At 42.3% G+C, this 23,677-nt stretch overlaps 1 protein-coding gene across 1 annotated transcript in view; it reads left to right on the top strand.

Moving 5' to 3' along the window:
• Positions 1–23,408, top strand: part of tmtc4 (transmembrane O-mannosyltransferase targeting cadherins 4) — an 82,556-nt gene extending 59,148 nt beyond the window's left edge. Inside the window, exons 12-19 of the mRNA XM_061970737.2 lie at positions 1,530–1,661; positions 1,738–1,817; positions 1,884–1,991; positions 2,051–2,192; positions 2,261–2,375; positions 16,251–16,363; positions 18,273–18,342; positions 22,792–23,408. Of these exons, the coding sequence (XP_061826721.2) occupies positions 1,530–1,661; positions 1,738–1,817; positions 1,884–1,991; positions 2,051–2,192; positions 2,261–2,375; positions 16,251–16,363; positions 18,273–18,342; positions 22,792–22,940 (909 nt within the window). The 3' untranslated portion in view covers positions 22,941–23,408. The remainder of the gene's footprint in view (positions 1–1,529; positions 1,662–1,737; positions 1,818–1,883; positions 1,992–2,050; positions 2,193–2,260; positions 2,376–16,250; positions 16,364–18,272; positions 18,343–22,791) is intronic.
• Positions 23,409–23,677: the final 269 nt, after the last annotated feature.

The raw sequence follows: 23,677 nt of genomic DNA on the forward strand, positions 1-23,677 counted from the left end.
TTTAAAATATGTGGATATTAAATATTGGACATTAAATATGGCTGCAGGATTAGGTCTTTGCTTTTTGCAGATGATGTGGTCCTGATGGCTTCATCTGGCCAGGATCTTCAGCTCTCACTGGATCGGTTCGCAGCCGAGTGTGAAGCGACTGGGATGAGAATCAGCACCTCCAAGTCCGAGTCCATGGTTCTCTCCCGGAAAAGGGTGGAGTGCCATCTCCGGGTTGGGGAGGAGATCTTGCCCCAAGTGGAGGAGTTCAAGTACCTCGGAGTCTTGTTCACGAGTGAGGGAAGAGTGGATGTGAGATCGACAGGCGGATCGGTGCGGCGTCTTCAGTAATGCGGACGCTGTATCGATCTGTTGTGGTGAAGAAGGAGCTGAGCCGGAAGGCAAAGCTCTCAATTTACCGGTCGATCTACGTTCCCATCCTCACCTATGGTCATGAGCTTTGGGTTATGACCGAAAGGACAAGATCACGGGTACAAGCGGCCGAAATGAGTTTCCTCCGCCGGGTGGCGGGGCTCTCCCTTAGAGATAGGGTGAGAAGCTCTGCCATCCGGGAGGAGCTCAAAGTAAAGCCGCTGCTCCTCCACATCGAGAGGAGCCAGATGAGGTGGTTCGGGCATCTGGTCAGGATGCCACCCGAACGCCTCCCTAGGGAGGTGTTTAGGGCACGTCTGACTGGTAGGAGGCCGCGGGGAAGACCCAGGACACGTTGGGAAGACTATGTCTCCCGGCTGGCCTGGGAACGCCTCGGGGTCCCCCGGGAGGAGCTGGACGAAGTGGCTGGGGAGAGGGAAGTCTGGGCTTCCCTGCTTAGGCTGCTGCCCCCGCGACCCGACCTCGGATAAGCGGAAGAAGATGGATGGATATTAAATATCGCAATATTAAAAAAAGGCCATATCGCCCAGCCCTAGTTCAATGATGCCATTTCTGTTTGTCATGTATAATTTTGTCTATTTTGTGTTTATCCTTGAATAAACAGGTCAGTTTCTTGTTACCAACCATTGTGTATTATTCAAACTCCCCTAATTCAGCTGGCGAGTTGTTATCAAGAGTACTTAAAACCCTTTTCAACATGATTCTGACAACTAAGTAGGCTAATTAACTTTAATCTTCAATACATGCTCGGATAGGCCAGTATCGGTCAGTATCGGTATCAGATCGGAAGTGCAAAAACCTGGATCGGGACATCCCTATTTTATACTCTTTGTACTGTATCTATATTTACTTTGATTTCATCTCCTTAGCTCAAAATGGTCCCACACAAAACATGGCCTCTCTCGCAGCCCGTTTAGGCAGCAAACTTCTGTTAATTAGACCCCCTGCTGGTTGTGTCCATGCAGCGAACTCCATTAGGCCCACATAGTGTAAAGGCGTACAAACCAAACAACATAGCCTTGTTGATCTGGACTTTGTTTCAGTATGATATTGATTATTCATGCCCGTTGTTTGTAGCTAAGACTTGTGGGTACGCTCATGTTTATTAATTAGTGTATTTAAAGTACTCGCTGCTCTCGTCCCCGCAGAAGCTGCTGTGCGTCTCCATGCTGGCCTTGTTGTTCACTTTCGTAGCTCGCTGCGCTCTCCGCAGTCACCAGTGGCGGTCCGAGCAAAGCCTATTCACCAGCGCACTAGCCGTCTGCCCCCTTAATGCCAAGGTAAAGAGAAAAATAAACGTTTTTCCAACTTACTAAAAAAGCCCACTCTTACCTCCTCGCGCGTCTAATTACTCAGGTCCATTACAACGTGGGGAAGAACCTGGCCGACAGAGGCAACGCCACAGCTGCCATTAGCTTCTACAGAGAGGCCGTCAGGTTGGTGTCGTTAGCATTCGATGTCAACACAGGTGGGCGCGGCGAGCATTCTCCTCTGTCTCGCAGGCTTCACCCCACCTACGTGCACGCCATGAACAACCTGGGCAACATCCTGAAGGAGAGGAACGAGCTGACCGAGGCCGAACAGCTGCTGTCCAAAGCCGTTTCCATCCAGTAGGTTGTCAGACCGCCACAATCAGGTCAATCTCTTGACTGCACTCTTTTCACCGTAGACCGGATTTTGCCGCCGCTTGGATGAATCTGGGCATCGTGCAGAACAGCCTGAGCAAGTTTGAGCAAGCGGAGAAGAGCTACTGGAACGCCATCCGCTTCCGGAAGAAGTACCCAGACTGCTACTACAACTTGGGACGCCTGGTGAGACCCAGTCTTACACGTACAGCACAAAGAATACACATACTGATATTTATTTGGATCCTGCCCAGTATGCAGACCAGCAGAGACACGTGGACGCTCTGAACGCATGGAAAAACGCAACCGTGCTTAAGCCTGACCACAGCCTAGCGTGGAACAACATGGTCATACTACTGGATAACATTGGTACGTACTATATATTAAAGGTGTAGATTTTCAGATTAATCACGTTTCATATTTGTAGCGATTCTTAATCAGTTAAAAAAACAAATTGTGTTTCTCAATCTGTCCTGTCCAGTCACTCAGACAAATCATATTGTTGATGTAGATCAGGGGGTGCTCATTACGTCGATCGCGAGCTACCGGTCGATCGCGGAGGGTGTGTCAAGTCGATCACCAGCCAGGCATTAAAAAAATAGTCCTAAAAATGAGCGATCATAAATCTTCACTATGACGTCACTTCCGTCACTTGATTGACATTCACGGCACCCGAGGGTCTTCTGAGATGACGCCGGCTGCTGCCAGCTCATTAAAATTACCGACTGGAAGGCGAGAAACACTTTATTTCAACAGACTCTGGCGCCGTACCTGTCGTCAAAACTCCGAAGACCGACTGCACAGTTGCGCTAACAAAACAAGAGTCTCAGAAATCTGGCGTGCACAAGCTAGCAAGCTACGGAGTTTGCCGACAATGTATTTCTTGTAAAGTGTATACAAAGGAGTACGGAAGCTGGACAAATAAGATGCCAAAAACCAACCACTTTCATGTGGTATTGGACAGAAAGGAGGACTTTTTTTCTCCTCCATTCGAAAATGTGGACGTTATTAGCACCACTGTCTGATTCCAATCAATGCAAGTCATCAGAATCAGGTAATGCACCAACTTATATTCTTGTCTTCATGAAAGAAAGGAATCTATATGTGTTAAACATGCTTGTATTATCTTTAAACACCTTTAACTTGTTAACAATATTAACTATATGTGTTAAACATGCTTGTATTATCTTTAAACACCTTTAAGTTGTTAACAATATGAACTATATGTATTACACATTCTTGTATTATCATTAAACACCTTTAATTTATTAACAATATTAACTATGTGTTTTTACCATTAAACACCTTTAAGTTGTTAATAATATTAACTATATGTGTTAAACATGCTTGCATTATCTTTAAACACCTTTAACTTGTTAACAATATTAACTATATGTATTAAACATACTTGTATTATCATTAAACACCTTTAATTTTTTAACAATATTAACTATATGTGTTAAACATGCCTGTATTATCTTTAAACACCTTTAACTTGTTGACAATATTAACTATATGTGTTAAACATGCTTGTATTATCATTAAACACCTTTAACTTGTTAACAATATTAACTATATGTGTTAAACATGCTTGTATTATCATTAAACACCTTTAACTTGTTAACAATATTAACTATATGTGTTAAACATGCTTGTATTATCTTTAAACACCTTTAAGTTGTTAACAATATTAACTATATGTATTAAACATTCTTGTATTATCTTTAAACACCTTTAAGTTGTTAACAATATTAACTATATGTATTAAACATGCTTGCATTATCTTTAAACACCTTTAACTTGTTAATATTAACTATATGTATTAGACATACTTGTATTATCATTAAACACCTTTAATTTTTTTAACAATATTAACTATATGTGTTAAACATGCTTGCATTATCATTAAACACCTTTAACTTGTTAACAAAAACATATATTTCATAAATAAGTAAATATAAATGATATATATGAATGAGGTAGATCCCCACGACTTGATCAATTGAAAAGTAGCTCGCCTGCAGAAAAAGTGTGAGCACCCCTGACACCCCTGTACAAATTTAAAAATAAGTGTTGGATACTTTTCTTGTTGCCTTATTTGTATTTAACTTCATCTAAATGTTTGGGAAGCATTTTATTAAACAAAACCAGTTTTCTTTTAAGTAATATAGAACAGTGTTTTTCAACCACTGTGCGTGCCGCGGCACACTAGTGTGCCGTGAGATACAGTCTAGTGTGCCGTGGGAGATTATCTAATTTCACCGATTTGGGGTAAAAAATGTTTTTTGCAAACCAGTAATTATAGTCTGTAAATGATGTGTTGGTGCTGTCGAGAGCTCGGCAGAGTAACCGTGTAATACTCTTCCATATCAGTAGGTGGCAGCAGGTAGCTAATTGCTTTGTAGATTTCGGCGGGAGGCAGCGTAGAGGTAAAAGGGTGTCTAATGCTAAAACCAAAAATAAATAAAAGGTGAGTGCCCCTAAGAAAAGGCATTGAAGCTTAGGGAAGGCTATGCAGAACGAAACTAAAACTGAACTGGCTACAAAGTAAACAAAAACAGAATGCTGGACGACAGCAAAGACTTACTGTGGAGCAAAGATGGCGTCCGTAATGTAACATCCGAACATGACATGACAATCGACAAAGTCCCCACGAAGAAGGATAAAAACATAGTAGATGCGGGAAATATCGCTCAAAGGAAGACCTGAAACTGCTCCAGGAAAATACCAAAAAAATAGAAAAAGCCACCAAAATTGGAGCGCAAGACAAGAACTAAAACACTACACACAGGAAAACAGCAAAAAAGTCCAAATAAGTCACGGCGTGATGTGACAGGTGGTGACAGTACACCTACTTTGAGACAAGAGCTATATTGATGCATGGTTGGTTATGCTTTAAAGTCATATCCAACGACTTTTTACTGTCAACTGAGTTTCGTTGTTTAATGATTTCTGCTGGTGGTGTGCCTCCGGATTTTGTCAACACAAAAAATGTGCCTTGGCTCAAAAAAGGTTGAAAATCACTGATATTAGAACAGAGCTGTTTATCTATTTTAATAGAGGAATGTAGTTAATCATAAAACTAGCATCCAATGTTGTTAAAAAAGTATAGATTTCGATTCGAGAATCATTTGGAATACGATTCAATTTGATTGTTGGGGATAACGATTCGATTCAGAATCAATTCTCGATTCCAAATGATTCTCGAATCGAAATCTATACTTTTTTAAATATCTTTAAGCACCTCACAATTCGATTCCGGTTCTTGGGGTGACTGTTCAATCAAAAATAGATTTTTGATTCAACACGATTCTTTAAAAAGGGGAACCGGAGGGTGTGTTCTAACTATCGTGGGATCACACTCCTCAGCCTTCCCGGTAAGGTCTATTCAGGTGTACTGGAGAGGAGGCTACGCCGGATAGTCGAACCTCGGATTCAGGAGGAACAGTGTGGTTTTCGTCCTGGTCGTGGAACTGTGGACCAGCTCTATACTCTCGGCAGGGTCCTTGAGGGTGCATGGGAGTTTGCCCAACCAGTCTACATGTGCTTTGTGGACTTGGAGAAGGCATTCGACCGTGTCCCTCGGGAAGTCCTGTGGGGAGTGCTCAGAGAGTATGGGGTTTCGGACTGTCTGATTGTGGCGGTCCGCTCCCTGTATGATCAGTGCCAGAGCTTGGTTCGCATTGCCGGCAGTAAGTCGGACACATTTCCGGTGAGGGTTGGACTCCGCCAAGGCTGCCCTTTGTCACCGATTCTGTTCATAACTTTTATGGACAGAATTTCTAGGCGCAGTCAAGGCGTTGAGGGGATCCGGTTTGGTGGCTGCAGGATTAGGTCTCTGCTTTTTGCAGATGATTTGGTCCTGATGGCTTGATCTGGCCAGGATCTTCAGCTCTCACTGGATCAGTTCGCAGCTGAGTGTGAAGCGACTGGGATGAGAATCAGCACCTCCAAGTCCGAGTCCATGGTTCTCGCCCGGAAAAGGGTGGAGTGCCATCTCCGGGTTGGGGAGGAGACTTGCCCCAAGTGGAGGAGTTCAAGTACCTCGGAGTCTTGTTCACGAGTGAGGGAAGAGTGGATCGTGAGATCGACAGGCGGATCGGTGCGGCGTCTTCAGTAATGCGGACACTGTATCGATCCGTTGTGGTGAAGAAGGAGCTGAGCCGGAAGGCAAAGCTCTCAATTTACCGGTCGATCTACGTTCCCATCCTCACCTATGGTCATGAGCTTTGGGTTATGACCGAAAGGACAAGATCACGGGTACAAGCGGCCGAAATGAGTTTCCTCCGCCGGGTGGTGGATCTCTCCCTTAGAGATAGGGTGAGAAGCTCTGCCATCCGGGGGGAGCTCAAAGTAAAGCCGCTGCTCCTCCACATCGAGAGGAGCCAGATGAGGTGGTTCGGGCATCTGGTCAGGATGCCACCCGATCGCTTCCCTCGGGAGGTGTTTAGGGCACGTCCGACCGGTAGGAGGCCACGGGGAAGACCCAGGACACGTTGGGAAGACTATGTCTCCCGGCTGGCCTGGGAACGCCTCGGGGTCCCACAGGAAGAGCTGGACGAAGTGGCTGGGGAGAGGGAAGTCTGGGCTTCCCTGCTTAGGCTGCTGCCCCCGCGACCCGACCTCGGATAAGCGGAAGAAGATGGATGGATGGATGGAATACTTAAAAAAGGAAAACTCCAAAAAACAGTGTCAATGACAATAGTTGTTTAATGTATTTAATGTATTTATTAATCAATGGCGGGTTTTTTTATATTGATTTTCGAAAATTATAAATCAATTTAGAACTGAATCGCAATGGGTTTTTTTTTAACCACCGTTGAAATTTTTATATTTAGATATTTTTATATTATATACCGTATTTTCCGCACCATAAGGCGCCCTGGGTTATAAGCCGCGCCTTCAATGAACGGCATATTTCAAAACTTTGTCCACCTATAAGCCGCCCCGTGTTATAAGCCGCATCTAACTGCGCTAAAGGAATGTCAAAAAAACAGTCAAATAGGTCAGTCAAACTTTAATAATATATTAAAAACCAGCGTGATGTGGGCGCGCATGGAATCGTATATCAACATGGACGAAGCTGCGTGAAAAAAGCCACCCGGCCTCTTCGCGTAAACTTAAACTTACCTTAACCACTCGCTCATCTTTTCTTCATCCATCCCTTCGAGTTAGCTTTTATGATGACGCCGGCTGGAAAGGTCTCTTTTGGCAAGGTCTTCCTTTTGAATATCACCATGGGTGGAAGTTTCTGGCCATTAGCATAGCAAGCTAAAACCACAGTGAGGGATGACTTCTCATTCCCTGTGGTGCGAATATTCACCGTACGTGCTCCCGTTGTATCCACAGTGCGGTTCACAGGAATATCAGTTGCTGTGAAATAGTAATCCGTGTGCGGATGGAGAGATTGCGTCTTTTCATGAACCGGATCCCTGTCGTTTAGTAGGAGCCATTTTGTGGTCTTTACAGATGTAAACACACAAAGGAAATGAAACGTACGGTAATATCCGCGCGCTTTTTCTTCTTCTACGCGGGCGGGTGGTTGCTTACAGTAGAAGAAGAAGCGCTTCCTGTTCTATGGGGGCGGGTGCTTACCTTGGCGGTTGCTTGCGTAGAAGAAGAAGCGCTTCCTGTTCTACCGGGAACAAAGATGGCGGCTGTTTACCGTAGTTACGAGACCGAAACTTTATGAAAATGAATCTTAATATTTATCCATATATAAAGCGCACCGGGTTATAAGGCGCACTGTCAGCTTTTGAGAAAATTTGTGGTTTTTAGGTGCACCTTATAGTGCGGAAAATACGGTAGTTTTTTACAGGTCAATATTGACATTTATTCTAAACATGTAATATTATACTATACATTAGGTCAGGGGTCGGCAACCTTTACCAGTCAAAGAGCCATTTTGACCAGTTTCACAAATGAAAGAAAACAATGGGAGCCACAAAATTCTTTTGAAATTTAAAATGAAATAACACTGCATACAACGTTTTTTTTCTTGCTTTGTGCTATGTATAAACCAAGGGTCTCAGACACGCGGCCCACACCTTAATATGAATTTTGAATGTTAGTGCGGCCCGCGGGTTTTATACGAATGGCGCGTGACAGCGTCATACTTGTCAACCCTTCCGATTTTTCCGGCAGACTATGATTGTCAAGGCAACTGTTCTCTCGAACTTGCCGTGATGGTACAGCATTTAGCGCCCACTACAATCAGCGTGCCGGCCCAGCCACACGTTGTATGGGGCTTCTGCTTGCACACGTAAGTGACAGCAAGGCATACTTGGTCAACAACCACACAGGTTACACTGACGGTGACTGTATAAAAAACTTTAACACTCTTACTAATAATGCGCCACACTGTGAACCCACATCAAAACAAGAATGACAAACACATTTCGGGAGAACATCCGCACCGTAACACAACATAAACACAACAGAACAAATACCCAGAATCCCATGCAGCCCTAACTCTTCACCTCAACCGACGCACAGAGGGGGGGTTGATGTGTGAGGGAGCAGGGTTGGGGTGGGGGCGGGGTTTGGTGGTAGCAGGGGTGTATAGGGGCGGCATGGCGAAGTGGGTAGAGCAACCGTGCCAGAAACCTGAGGGTTGCAGGTTCGCTCCCCGCCTCTTACCATCCAAAAAAATCGCTGCCGTTGTGTCCTTGGGCGGGACACTTCACCCTTTTCCCCCGGTGCCACTCACACCGGTGAATTGAATGATGAATGATAGGTGGTGGTCGGAGGGGCCGTTGGCGCAAATTGCAGCCACGCTTCCGTCAGTCTACCCCAGGGCAGCTGTGGCTATGAAAGTAGCTTACCACCACCAGGTGTGAATGATTGATGGGTTCTACATGTAAAGCGACTTTGGGTACTTAGAAAAGCGCTATATAAATCCCAGTTATTATTATTATTATTATTATTACTATAATGTAGCCCGGAAGAGTCAGGGCTGCATGGGATTCTGGGTATTTGTTCTGTTGTGTTTATGTTGAGCCGCATCAGACTGATCAAAGAGCCACGGGTTGCCGACCCCTGCATTAGGTGAAGCTAAAACCAAAGGGCAGGTAAAACGGCAAGAACAAGGCAGTCTGGTTGGATGAATAATATAAATAATTAACCTTAAAGTGTGTAGCTCTCTGGAAGGGACGACTTGCTTTTAAAAAAACAAAACAACAATAGCTCCCACATTAGTATGTGCAACTAATAATTGTTGTTTTTAGAGAAGCAACTGAATGCGAGATGAAAAGGTGTAATAATGCTCAGTTTTGACTGAACTGTGCGGCCTCATATAACATTAATTTGGCGGTGTTCCTCATTTTGGGATCCCTTTTTTATTTATTTTTATTTGGCACTATGAGTGGAGTAAAATATTAAAAGTATTGAAGCTCCCATAATAGAAAAAATGTGACTTTAATGATGCTGTAACAGCAACATGTGTTCCTAGAGCTGGTTTATTAATACAAAACGTGACAAAAATCTATCATCTGTTCTTCTTTCGTTTGTTTGCTCCACTTTTGAGGGGAGCAAAGGCTGCTCAAACTCTTGTTTTTAATGTTGGCCGTGGTTTTCATGGCATCATCAGGGAACAACTTTTTTGCTTGTAGACATGATACCGCCTCTAACCCACTCCTAGCGACTACCGTATTTTCCGCACCATAAGGCGCTCTGGGTTAAAAGCCGCGCCTTCAATGAACGGCATATTTCAAAACTTTGTCCACCTATAAGCCGCCCGGTGTTGTAAGCCGCATCTAACTGCGCTAAAGGAATGTCAAAAAAACAGTCAGATAGGTCAGTCAAACTTTAATAATATATTAAAAACCAGCGTTCTAACAACTCTGTTCACTCCCAAAATGTACGCAAATGTGCAATCACAAACATACGTATATCAACATGGACAGAGCTGCGTGAAAAAAGCCACCCGGCCTCTTCGCGTAAACTTAAACTTACCTTAACCACTCGCTCATCTTTTCTTCATCCATCCCTTCGAGTTAGCTTTTTATGATGACGCCGGCTGGAAAGGTCTCTTTTGGCAAGGTCTTCCTTTTGAATATCACCATGGGTGGAAGTTTCTGGCCATTAGCATGGCAAGCTAGAACCACAGTGAAGGATGACTTCTCATTCCCTGTGGTGCGAATATTCACCGTACGTGCTCCCGTTGTATCCACAGTGCGGTTCACAGGAATATCAAAAGTCAGTGGAACCTCGTCCATGTTGATAATGTTCTCTGGCCGGATCTTTTTTTCAGCTATCTTGTTTTTACAATATGCACGGAAAGTAGCCAGCTTTTCTTGAAAGTCTTTAGGCAGTTGCTGTGAAATAATAGTCTGTGTGCGGATGGAGAGATTGCGTCTTTTCATGAACCGGATCCCTGACGCTTAGTAGGAGCCATTTTGTGGTCTTTACAGATGTAAACACACAAAGGAAATGAAACGTACGGTATATCCGCGCGCTTTTTCTTCTTCTACGCGGGCGGGTGGTTGCTTACAGTAGAAGAAGAAGCGCTTCCTGTTCTATGGGGGCGGGTGCTTACCTTGGCGGTTGCTTGCGTAGAAGAAGAAGCGCTTCCTGTTCTACCGGGAAAAAAGATGGCGACTGTTTACCGAAGTTGCGAGATCGAAACTTTATGAAAATGAATCGTAATATTAATCCATATATAAAGCGCACCGGGTTAAAAGCCGCACTGTCAGCTTTTGAGTAAATTTGTGGTTTTTAGGTGCGGCTAATAGTGCGGAAAATACGGTAATCATTTTGCGTCGGGGGGCGACTGAACCCCCCACCAGGACTTTGTCCTGGACCTACCGGGGCCTGCGGCCCCTGGACCCTGGCTACTAGGTTTTTCTGATTTCAAAAGTTGGCAGGTATGCTCGCTACACGTCTTAAAATAAAGCTTGCCAACTATCAGCTACGGATGTTACTTTGTTTTTCAAAGTAACATCCGTTTGTCAGTTTGCAGGCTCCTGAGTTCAGTGTGTTCCGGCACCAGCAGCACCGGCCAAGAACTGTATCTGTGTCTTTTGGACGCGGATCAAACGGGTCCAACAAGATTAGACCGGAAGAGCGGGAACCAGCAATGCTTGAAATTTATGTATGAAGGCTTTGTCTTCTGAGGTTTTTTTGGTTGTTTTTTTTTTTTCGAAGGCGTTCCTCCCCGCCGTGTGGAGAATGCTCTGATATCCGAACGCACGATCCGTTTTGTCGGGGAGGCGCTCCCGCGGGGGGAAGGGGGCGGAGTCGCCCAGGAGGGCACCACAACCGTCCAATCAGGGGCTCTGTATGTCTGCTGATCAAACGTGGGTGAGCACAGCCAGAAACCCCCCCCCCTCCAGTCCACAAATCTGACTGAAATAATCCCCTGCTCACCAGCAAACAAACACAAAAAGGGAAAGGAAGAACAACGGATGTCACTTTCAAGTGGGAATATTCCATTCCTCTGTGGATCGTTTCCTAAATCAAAACACAAGCGACGACTAAGGATGGCCTGCCTGCATACATGCCTGCTTGTCTCACTCCATGGGTTTTTTTGTGTGTGTGTTTTTTTTGGCCAGACACCAGACGGGTCGTTGACAGAGATCAATAACCCAGTCGGGCCTTGTGTTCAACCCTAATTAGGGACCAAACCGCTCGTGCGTGCGTGCAGAAGGCCAAGCTCAATCCCAAATGCAGCCAATAAACAAAAGCAGTCAGTCAAGAGTGTTCGCCAGCATTTCTCGGCGCTGTAAATCGGGACAATTTATGCCTCTTTTTCTTTCGATTTGATGGCATTTTACCCGTCATTACAGTGCACATACAGTATCATAAACAATGGCCCATGTGTACATTGTGGTCGTCTGCAGGAACACATTTATACTTGGAGGGCATTTCAGTACACACTAGAGATGCGCGGTTTGCGGGCACAACCGCGGATTATCCGCGGATCGGGCGGATGAAATTTAAAAAAATTAGATTTTATCCGCGGGTCGGGTCAGGCGGTTGAAAAAAAAAAAGAAAAAGATTTTAAATAGATTCAGGCGGGTAGCAGTTAAACCAATTCGGAAATATATATACATAGTTAAAGAAGAGATGGACACTTTTACGGAGCGGAGAAGGGACGCCTCGCCGGGGTCCGGGACCGAGGCCCCTTCCCCCGAGAGGGCCCCACCGGGAGCCGTAGCTGAGGCGATCCGCGAGAAGGGCCCGACGCACGGCCAGGGTCACCACCGCGCCCACCGCACCGACACCCCGCCTCGTCCGCCTTCGCCGCGGCCGGCGTCACGCGCAGCAGGTAAGCAGCTTACCTGCCCGCCACCCCCGTGGCCGGGGGCGCGTAACAGGGGTCACTCCGCGCGCTCCGCCCGCGCAGCTTACCTGCCCGCCACCCCCCGTTGCCGGGGGCGCGTAACAGGGGTCACTCCGCGCGCAGTGCGCTCACGAAAGGGGTGGGGCTCACCCTGGTTGATATACAGGTAAAAGCCAGTAAATTAGAATATTTTGAAAAACTTGATTTATTTCAGTAATTGCATTCAAAAGGTGTAACTTGTACATTATATTTATTCATTGCACACAGACTGATGCATTCAAATGTTTATTTCATTTCATTTTGATGATTTGAAGTGGCAACAAATGAAAATCCAAAATTCCGTGTGTCACAAAATTAGAATATTACTTAAGGCTAATACAAAAAAGGGATTTTTAGAAATGTTGGCCAACTGAAAAGTATGGAAATGAAAAATATGAGCATGTACAATACTCAATACTTGGTTGGAGCTCCTTTTGCCTCAATTACTGCGTTAATGCGGCGTGGCATGGAGTCGATGAGTTTCTGGCACTGCTCAGGTGTTATGAGAGCCCAGGTTGCTCTGATAGTGGCCTTCAACTCTTCTGCGTTTTTGGGTCTGGCATTCTGCATCTTCCTTTTCACAATACCCCACAGATTTTCTATGGGGCTAAGGTCAGGGGAGTTGGCGGGCCAATTTAGAACAGAAATACCATGGTCCGTAAACCAGGCACGGGTAGATTTTGCGCTGTGTGCAGGCGCCAAGTCCTGTTGGAACTTGAAATCTCCATCTCCATAGAGCAGGTCAGCAGCAGGAAGCATGAAGTGCTCTAAAACTTGCTGGTAGACGGCTGCGTTGACCCTGGATCTCAGGAAACAGAGTGGACCGACACCAGCAGATGACATGGCACCCCAAACCATCACCCAACCATGCAAATTTTGCATTTCCTTTGGAAATCGAGGTCCCAGAGTCTGGAGGAAGACAGGAGAGGCACAGGATCCACGTTGCCTGAAGTCTAGTGTAAAGTTTCCACCATCAGTGATGGTTTGGGGTGCCATGTCATCTTTCCGCACTATAAGGCGCACCTAAAAACCACAAATTTTCTCAAAAGCTGACAGTGCGCCTTATAATCCGGTGCGCCTTATATATGGGTTAATATTAATATTAATTTTCATAAAGTTTAGGTCTCGCAACTACGGTAACCAGCCGCCATCTTTTTTCCCCGTAGAAGAAGCGCGCGGTGCATGCTGGGATATGTGACGTTTCATTTCCATTTGTGTGTTTATGTAAAGACCCCAAAATGGCTCCTATTAAGTGTGTTGTCTGTCTAATTATAAATAATGCAGACGAGGCGTGTTAACTGAGTTCTCAACGTTTACTCACAGCGTGCTCATAACCACATTCTAACTGCCAGCATACAACGCTTCTCAGGGCTACCGCGCATGCTCGTCACTATCGTTGCATGCTGGGTAGTGTAGTTGTTATATTTGCTAGCTCATAACAGCACATTAAGAGACACGCTTACGCGCTTAATTCAATACTCGCCGTCACTCCGGGTGGATTGACAAAAGACCTCCAGCCGCTAGATATTGGTGTCAACAGGGCATTCGAAGCTAGACTGCTAACTGCGTGGGAACAGTGGATGACCGAAGGCGAACACACCTTCACTAAGACAGGGAGACAGCGAGACGGAGCCGGCCATTTTGGATCCCACATTCGCCCAACTTTTCAATTCGGACACCGAAAGAGAAGAATTCGAGGGATTTACGAATGAAGAATAACTTCAGAAAGTGAGCGCTATGTTTATTTTGTGTGTTGTGACATTAACGTTCGAGCAACATTATGTTGCTATTGCTCTGCACTATTTTGAATTTTACTATGTTTGTGATTGCACATTTGCGTACATTTTGGGAGTGAACAGAGTTGTTAGAACGCTGGTTTTTAATATATTATTAAAGTTTGACTGACCTATCTGACTGTTTTTTTGACATTCCTTTAGCGCAGTTAGATGCGGCTTACAACACGGGGCGGCTTATAGGTGGACAAAGTTTTGAAATATGCCGTTCATTGAAGGCGCGGCTTTTAACCCAGGGCGCCTTATGGTGCGGAAAATACGGTAGTCGCTAGGAGTGGGTTAGAGGCGGTATCATGTCTACAAGCAAAAAAGTTGTTCCCTGATGATGCCATGAAAACCACGGCCAACATTAAAAACAAGAGTTTGAGCAGCCTTTGCTCCTCTCAAAAGTGGAGCAAACAAACGAAAGAAGAACAGATGATAGATTTTTGTCACGTTTTGTATTAATAAACCAGCTCTAGGAACACATGTTGCTGTTACAGCATCATTAAAGTCACATTTTTCTATTATGGGACCTTCAATACTTTTAATATTTTACTCCACTCATAGTGCCAAATAAAGATAAATAAAAAAGGGATCCCAAAATGAGGAACACCGCCAAATTAATGTTATATGAGGCCGCACAGTTCAGTCAAAACTTTTTAATTATGGCCTCTTTTCATCGCGCATTCAGTTGCTTCTCTAAAAACAACAATTATTAGTTGCACATACTAATGTGGGAGCTATTGTTGTTTTTTTTAAAAGCAAGTCGTCCCTTCCAGAGAGCTACACACTTTAAGGTTCATTATTTATATTATTCATCCAACCAGACTGCCTTGTTCTTGCCGTTTTACCTGCCCTTTGGTTTTAGCTTCACCTAATGCAGGGGTCGGCAACCCGTGGCTCTTTGATCAGTCTGATGCGGCTCAACATAAACACAACAGAACAAATACCCAGAATCCCATGCAGCCCTGACTCTTCCGGGCTACATTATAATAATAATAATAATAATAACTGGGATTTATATAGCGCTTTTCTAAGTACGCAAAGTACTTTGACAAAAGACCTCCAGCCGCTAGATATTGGTGTCAACAGGGCATTCGAAGCTAGACTGCTAACTGCGTGGGAACAGTGGATGACCGAAGGCGAACACACCTTCACTAAGACAGGGAGACAGCGAGACGGAGCCGGCCATTTTGGATCCCACATTCGCCCAACTTTTCAATTCGGACACCGAAAGAGAAGAATTCGAGGGATTTACGAATGAAGAATAACTTCAGAAAGTGAGCGCTATGTTTATTTTGTGTGTTGTGACATTAACGTTCGAGCAACATTATGTTGCTATTGCTCTGCACTATTTTGAATTTTACTATGTTTGTGATTGCACATTTGCGTACATTTTGGGAGTGAACAGAGTTGTTAGAACGCTGGTTTTTAATATATTATTAAAGTTTGACTGACCTATCTGACTGTTTTTTTGACATTCCTTTAGCGCAGTTAGATGCGGCTTACAACACGGGGCGGCTTATAGGTGGACAAAGTTTTGAAATATGCCGTTCATTGAAGGCGCGGCTTATAACCCAGGGCGCCTTATGGTGCGGAAAATACGGTAGACAACAGTATTGGGAAACTTAGGACTACCACTGGAGAAAAGTATTGGGACACTTACACTGGACTAAAGTATTGGGACACTTGGGACTAAAACTTGACAAAAGTATTGGGACACTTAGGACTAGCACCTGCCAAATACGCGGGCCCGACCAATGCTGCTTGCAGCTTTAATTTATAGTTAATATTGTAAATCCCACTTTCTTTATTTTCATCTACATTTTGTAAAATTCCATTCCGTTTTTTTCGAGGTGGTCTGTCATCATTTTTTTTTAAATTCTATGGGACATTGTGACTTTTGGTATTAGTGTTTCTGGGGAAAAAAGGGACACAAAAAAAAGTACAACAGATTTTTACAACTAAATTTGTACATATAATTTATACACACATACACATTGGCCCCCCCCAGAAAAAAATGTTTTCGCTCAATGTGGCCCCCCGAGTCAAAATATTTGCCCAGCTCTGCACTATACAGTATGGAGGGAAACCATTTGTATGTTCACTATCAAATATATCCAATTAAGCTCCGTCCCTCTCCTCCAGGTAACCTGGGTCAGGCGGAGCTGATTGGCCGGGAGGCTCTGAGGCTCCTCCCAAACGACCACACCATAATGTTCTCTCTGGCCAACGTCCTGGGGAAGCTGGAGAAGTACAAGGTCAGCTAAGCCCAGCGTTCATTTAACATGCATCTTGATTTTAGTTTCCTAAAAAAAAAAGGAATATCCCACATTCTGTATACCAGGGGTGCTCATTACGTCGATCGCGAGCTACCGGTCGATCTCGGAGGGTGTGTCAGTCGATCACCAGCCAGGCATTAAAAAAATAGTCCTAAAAATGAGCGATCATAAATCTTCACTATGACGTCACTTTCGTCACTTGATTGACATTCACGTCACCCGAGGGTCTTCTGAGATGACGCTGGCTGCTGCCAGATCATTAAAATTACCGACTGGAAGGCGAGAAACACTTTATTTCAACAGACTCTGGCGCCGTACCTGTCGTCAAAACTCCAAAGACCGACTGCACAGTTGCACAGTTGCGCTAACAAAATAAGAGTCTCAGAAAGCTGTCGTGCACAAGCTAGCAAGCTACGGAGTTTGCCGACAATGTATTTCTTGTAAAGTGTATACAAAGGAGTACGGAAGCTGGACAAATAAGATGCCAAAAACCAACCACTTTCATGTGGTATTGGACAGAAAGGAGGACTTTTTTTCTCCTCCATTCGAAAATGCGGACGTTATCAGCACTACTGTCTGATTCCAATCAATGCAAGTCATCAGAATCAGGCAATACACCAACTTATATTCTTGTCTTCATGAAAGAAAGGAATCTATATGTGTTAAACATGCTTGTATTATCTTTAAACACTTTTAACTTGTTAACAATATTAACTACATGTGTTAATCATGCTTGTATTATCTTTAAACACCTTTAACTTGTTAACAATATTAACTATATGTGTTAAACATGCTTGTATTATCTTTAAACACCTTTAAGTTGTTAACAATATTAACTATATGTATTAAACATTCTTGTATTATCATTAAACACCTTTAATTTATTAACAATATTAACTATGTGTTAAACATGCTTGCATTATCATTAAACACCTTTAACTTGTTAACAATATTAACTGTATGTGTTAAACATGCTTGCATTATCTTTAAACACCTTTTACTTGTTAACAATATTAACTATATGTATTAAACATACTTGTATTATCATTAAACACCTTTAACTTGTTAACAATATTAACTATATGTGTTAAACATGCTTGCATTATCTTTAAACACCTTTAACTTGTTAACAATATTAACTATATGTGTTAAACATGCTTGCATTATCTTTAACCACCTTTAACTTGTTAACAATATGTGTTAAACATGCTTGTATTATCTTTTAACACCTTCAACTTATTAATAATATTAACTATATGTGTTAAACATGCTTGTATTATCTTTAAACACCTTCAACTTGTTAACAATATTAACTATATGTGTTAATAAACATGCTTGTATTATCTTTAAACACTTTTAACTTGTTAACAATATTAACTACATGTGTTAATCATGCTTGTATTATCTTTAAACACCTTTAACTTGTTAACAATATTAACTATATGTGTTAAACATGCTTGTATTATCTTTAAACACCTTTAAGTTGTTAACAATATTAACTATGTGTTAAACATGCTTGTATTATCTTTAAACACCTTTAACTTGTTAACAATATTAACTATATGTGTTAAACATGCTTGCATTATCTTTAAACACCTTCAACTTGTTAACAATATTAACTATATGTATTAAACATACTTGCACTATCATTAAACACCTTTAATTTTTAACAATATTAACTATATGTGTTAAACATGCTTGCATTATCATTAAACACCTTTAACTTGTTAACAAAAACATATATTTCATAAATAAGTAAATGTAAATTATATATATGAATGAGGTAGATCCCCACGACTTGATCAATTGAAAAGTAGCTCGCCTGCAGAAAAAGTGTGAGCACCCCTGCTGTATACAGTATATGACCTTTTTTTTTTTTGGTCCTCAGGAGTCAGAGGGCTTCTTCCTCCGCGCGCTCCGCATCAACCCAAATGCAGCTGGTTGCCATGGAAATTTAGGTGACTTGGGTTCTTGAACACTAATCTCTTGTAAAATGAGTCAGGTTTTAGTGCATGAGTAAAGTAGCATTCTTTTTTTTTTTGTCTATGGAAATGATATGCCATCAAATCAAGGGGTGTCCCGACGCAATGTTTTTTTAGTACTGAGTATTGACGATACCTCTTTCATACTTCCTCGTAAATACATGATTTTGTAGTGTAGAATGCTAGAAAAGGCTCGATCACGTGAAATGAAAAACACTTAACGTATTTGTTATTAGCCATATGCAATGTCTTTAAATTGAAGTGGAGTGGTAATTGTTGACACTTAGTAGCCAAAATAATTCCTTACTTTAAGGCATACTTGCCAACCCTCCCGAATTTTCCGGGAGACTCCCGAAATTCAGCGCCTCTCCCGAAAACCTCCCGGGACAAATATTCTCCCGAAAATCTCCCGATTTTCAGCCGGAGCTGGAGGCCACGCCCCCTCCAGCTCCATGCGGACCTGAGTGAGGACAGCCTTTTTTCACGACGGGAGGACAACAGGGTGACAAGAACTAAATCATCCAGACTAGAGATAAATTGTATTATTGTGTTTATCTTACCTAAAAATAAATATATTTATTAATTAAAAACTAAATACATGTTTACTATATTTTGCTAAAAACATCAAAATGAATTGTATTTTTCTTTGTATTTTTTCCTGACTCCTTATTACATCCAGCCATAGAATTATACATTAAAATAAACATATTTTAAATAATTGATTTTAAATGATCATAATAATTCATTTAAAATGACCATATTTAATTATTAAAATAATTGATTGTTTATCAACAACTTTAGCATTTTATTCATTACATTTTAAAACTCTCAGAAGCCAAGTTATGTTATATTCCTTAAGATTTATTTATGCAAGTTTGAAGTATCAATTATCCAAACACAGTTTTGTTTGCATATTTTCAGGATGTAGATATATATCTATCTATATATATATATATATATATATATATATATATATATACAGTTTTGTTTGCATATTTTCAGGATGTAGATATATATATATATATATATATATATATATATATATATATATATCTACATCCAGTTTTGTTTGCATATTTTCAGGATGTAGATATATATATATATATATATATATATATATATATATATATATATATATATCTACATCCTGAAAATATGCAAACAAAACTGTGTTTGGATAATTGATACTTCAAACTTGCATAAATAAATCTTAAGGAATATAACATAACTTGGCTTCTGAGAGTTTCAAAATGTAATGAATAAAATGCTAAAGTTGTTGATAAACAAGCAATTATTTTAATAATTAAATATGGTCAGTTTAAATGAATTATTATGATAATTTATATATATACATATATATATATATATATATATATATATATATATATTTATGCATATATATATATATATATATATATATATATATATATATATATATATATATATATATATGTATGAAATACTTGACTTGGTGAATTCTAGCTGTCAATATACTCCTCCCCTCTTAACCACGCCCCCAACCACGCCCCGCCCCACCACCGACCACGCCCCCACCTCCCGAAATCGGAGGTCTCAAGGTTGGCAAGTATGCTTTAAGGTCAAGTCAATGATGCGGACACGTTTGTTACTGGATACATTTTGGCCTCGGAGACTTTGGATGTGTAAGTAATATGTAACTATAATTATTTGATTGTTTACATTGACCAATGTTGTGTTTTAGACTGCAATATTGTTATATTTATTGTTAAGGACACGATATTGTGTGCTCAGCTGTTGTGTAGCAGCTAGTTCTTAGTAAGCTTTTGCCTGCCATGTTGACCTTTTGTAAATGTTGTCACTAAAATATAAGAAAAGACCAACCGGTGCTGAACAGCACGGTCTAATTGTTTTAGTCTTGTCTAGTGGGCAATACTACTGTAGTATTGGTATTTTTTAGTTCATTAAGCCATTGTTATGCTTGTAAATGCTTAATTTCTTACATACATACATATGCTTAGTTACTAGGGGTGTAACGGTACGTGTATTTGTATTGAGCCGTTTCGGTACGGGGGTTCCGGTTCGGTTCGGAGGTGTACCGAACGAGTTTCCACACGTACATAATAAGTAGCGTAACGCACGTTGAGTAAACAATGCACACCGAGGCACAACACACGGCATGCTAGCAGCTAACGGGCTAGGATAGACTGACCATACGTCCTCTTTTCACCGGACATGTCCTCTTTTGCGGAGCTGTCAGGGCGGAGTTTCTTAAATGCCTCAAATGTCCGGCATTTTGAGTTAGGGTCGCGTGTATTTTCAATGTACGTTCAGGGTTAAGAAGGGGTTAAAAACAAAACAAACAGCAGCATTGGTGAGGGAGGGGCAGAGACAGAGAGAGAGAGAGAGTTATGATAAACGCGCATGCGTCGCCAGGCTCTGCTTTTTATCCATAGATTTATCACATTTAATGTTTTATTATCTATAGCACGGGTGTCAAAAGTGTGCCCCGGAGGCCATTTGCGGCCCACAGCTAATGTTTTAAAGGCCCACGGCACATTCTAAAAATACTATTCAAATAAACGAAAACATAACAAAAGTGAAATAAAATTGCTTAAAGGTTAAATGTAATTTAGAAAAAGTTGCAATGTTGATGTCTGCTGCGTTCGACACCACCTTAATCACTCGTCTTGAGAACTGTGTGGGCATTAAGAGCGCCGCCCTCAACTGGTTCCGGTCGTGCCTAACCGACAGGAGTTTTTGTGTAAAAGTAGACAGTTTTATGTCGTCCACAGCTCCTTTACCACATGGGGTCCCCCAGGGCTCAATCCTTGCCCCAATTTCATTTGCGCTTTACCTTCTCCCCCTTGGTTCTATTTTTAGGAAGTACAGTATTGCATTTCATTTTTATGCCGATGATTGCCAGATTTATTTTCCCATGGCACAAAATAACACGGTTCAACGTCTTATTGACTGCCTGCACGACATCAAAGTCTGGCTTTCAGCTAACTTCCTGAGCCTAAATGAAGATAAAACAGAAGTTATGTTGTTCGGTCCAAGTCGCTCTCCCTCCCCCAACGTTGACCTCGGCACTCTGACCCCGTATCTCAGCGACTGTGTCACAAACCTGGGGGTAAAGTTTGACTCAGATTTTAAATTCGAAAAACAAATCAGCAGCGTCGTTCAAAAAAGCTTTTATCAATTACGCCAAATAGCGAAAGTGAAACCGCTTCTATCAAGACATGATCTTGAGAAATTAATCCACGCCTTTATCTCGACTCGTCTTGATTATTGTAATGCCCTGTATGTTGGCATTAGCCAGGCCTCCCTCGCCCGCCTGCAGCTCGTGCAGAACTCTGCTGCTCGTCTGCTAACACAGACCCGCAGACGTGAGCACATCACCCCTATTTTAGCGTCCCTTCACTGGCTCCCTGTGCGTTACCGAATACATTTTAAACTCCTTTTATTTGTTTTTAAATGTCTAAACAACCTCGCGCCAACCTATCTCTCCGACCTCCTTCAGCCTTACTGCCCCACCCGATCCTTAAGATCAGCCGATCAGCTGCTGTTGACGGTCCCTGACACAAGGCTGAAGCTTAGAGGTGACAGAGCTTTCGCCATTGCTGCTCCCAAGCTCTGGAACGACCTACCTCTGAGTGTTAGACAAGCCTCCTCTCTTCCTGATTTTAAATCTCTCTTAAAAACATACTTTTATTCCATGGCTTTTAACACTGAGTGATATCCATCCTGCAATGGCGCCCCATAATACACCTGCTGTGATCCTGTTTTTATGTTTTTATTAATTCTATTTTAATTATTTATTTTTTATCGTGTTCTGTTTGTGTTGTGTTGTGTTTGCTCGGTACTCGTTTTATCTTTTAACCTGCTCATTGTACAGCACTTTGGCTACCCCTGTGGTAAATTTTAAATGTGCTTTATAAATAAAGTTGATTTGATTTGATTTGATTTGACTAATAAAACAAAACTTTAATTTTTTTCTTTCAAACTGTCATTGATCTAAACATAATATTGAATCAAATGGTGGAATATTTTGCAAATTTGGTAAATAAATAACCCAAAAATGTATATTTTGTTGTTTTCTTACTGTACCGAAAATGAACCGAACCGTGACCTCTAAACCGAGGTACGTACCGAACCGACATTTTTGTGTACCGTTACACCCCATTAGTTACCAATAACAAATCTGGATGTTTGGTTCAGATAGTTTAGCATATGTATCAAATGTATCAAAGTGGCCCCCACATCCTACATTTCTATTCATGCAGTCCTCGCTGGAAATAGTGTGGACACCCCTGCGTTAGGATAACATGTTCGATCCCCAAATCCCGACTTTTTGTTGAGTTTCCTACCAAAATTCTCCTGAGAACATTTTTGTTGCAATAAATAAATGTCTAAAGATGCTAAATATGCAAATGTTGTCTCTTGGAGCCGTGCTGTACCATCGCTGGGGAAAGCTGGAGCTGGCGCAGAAGCACTACGAGCTGTCTCTCAATTTGGACCCCCAATCCCCGGGGACGCGGGACAACTACGACATGCTGCGGCGCAAACTGGACCAGCGCAAACGCCACGCGCCCTGAGGGTTAGCCCGCTGCCGCCATCAAACACTCCCTTCACTGACACCACACAAGGCCGCCGCACTGTTTGTGGCCTCGCGTCTGAGGTCTCCTAATTACATTTCACGTCTCGCACGGGGCGCAGGTGTGTCGTCTTCAGTTTTTGTTGTCGCCCCGTTTGAAGACCATGTGGAACTCGTCAGACTCCGCACGCTGTTGTCTCAGCTGGAACTAGAAAGAATTCTTCTTGTCGGGTTTATTATTTGGGCTGACCTTTTCACCTCCGTGTCAAACATGTTCCTCTTTTATCGTCCTCGTGGCTACAATGTGACGGATCGATTGACTTCCACCGGAAGAACGCAGTACTTACTTGATGTTCTTTACACGGGTATGTGGATCACCTTCAGTGTGTTAGTGAGTCAAAATGTGTCTTAGTAACTGGACCAGACAACAATTGTCTTTCTTTCCATTTTGATAAAGGTTTTTTTCCTATTTCATTTCAATAACAGTTTCATTATTTTTAACTACAGTATCAATTAAATTATTTCATATTTTTTTATTTCTTATCCACGTAAAAACTGCATATTTCCACAAAATGATTAAAAACATTGGCCATCCATCCATCCATCCATCCATCCATCCATCTTCTTCCGCTTATCCGAGGTCGGGTCGCGGGGGCAGCAGCCTAAGCAGGGAAGCCCAGACTTCCCTCTCCCCAGCCACTTCGTCCAGCTCTTCCTGTGGGACCCCGAGGCGTTCCC

The sequence above is a fragment of the Nerophis lumbriciformis genome, linkage group LG13 (genome assembly GCF_033978685.3).
Source record: "Nerophis lumbriciformis linkage group LG13, RoL_Nlum_v2.1, whole genome shotgun sequence".
Taxonomy (NCBI): Eukaryota; Metazoa; Chordata; class Actinopteri; order Syngnathiformes; family Syngnathidae; genus Nerophis; species Nerophis lumbriciformis.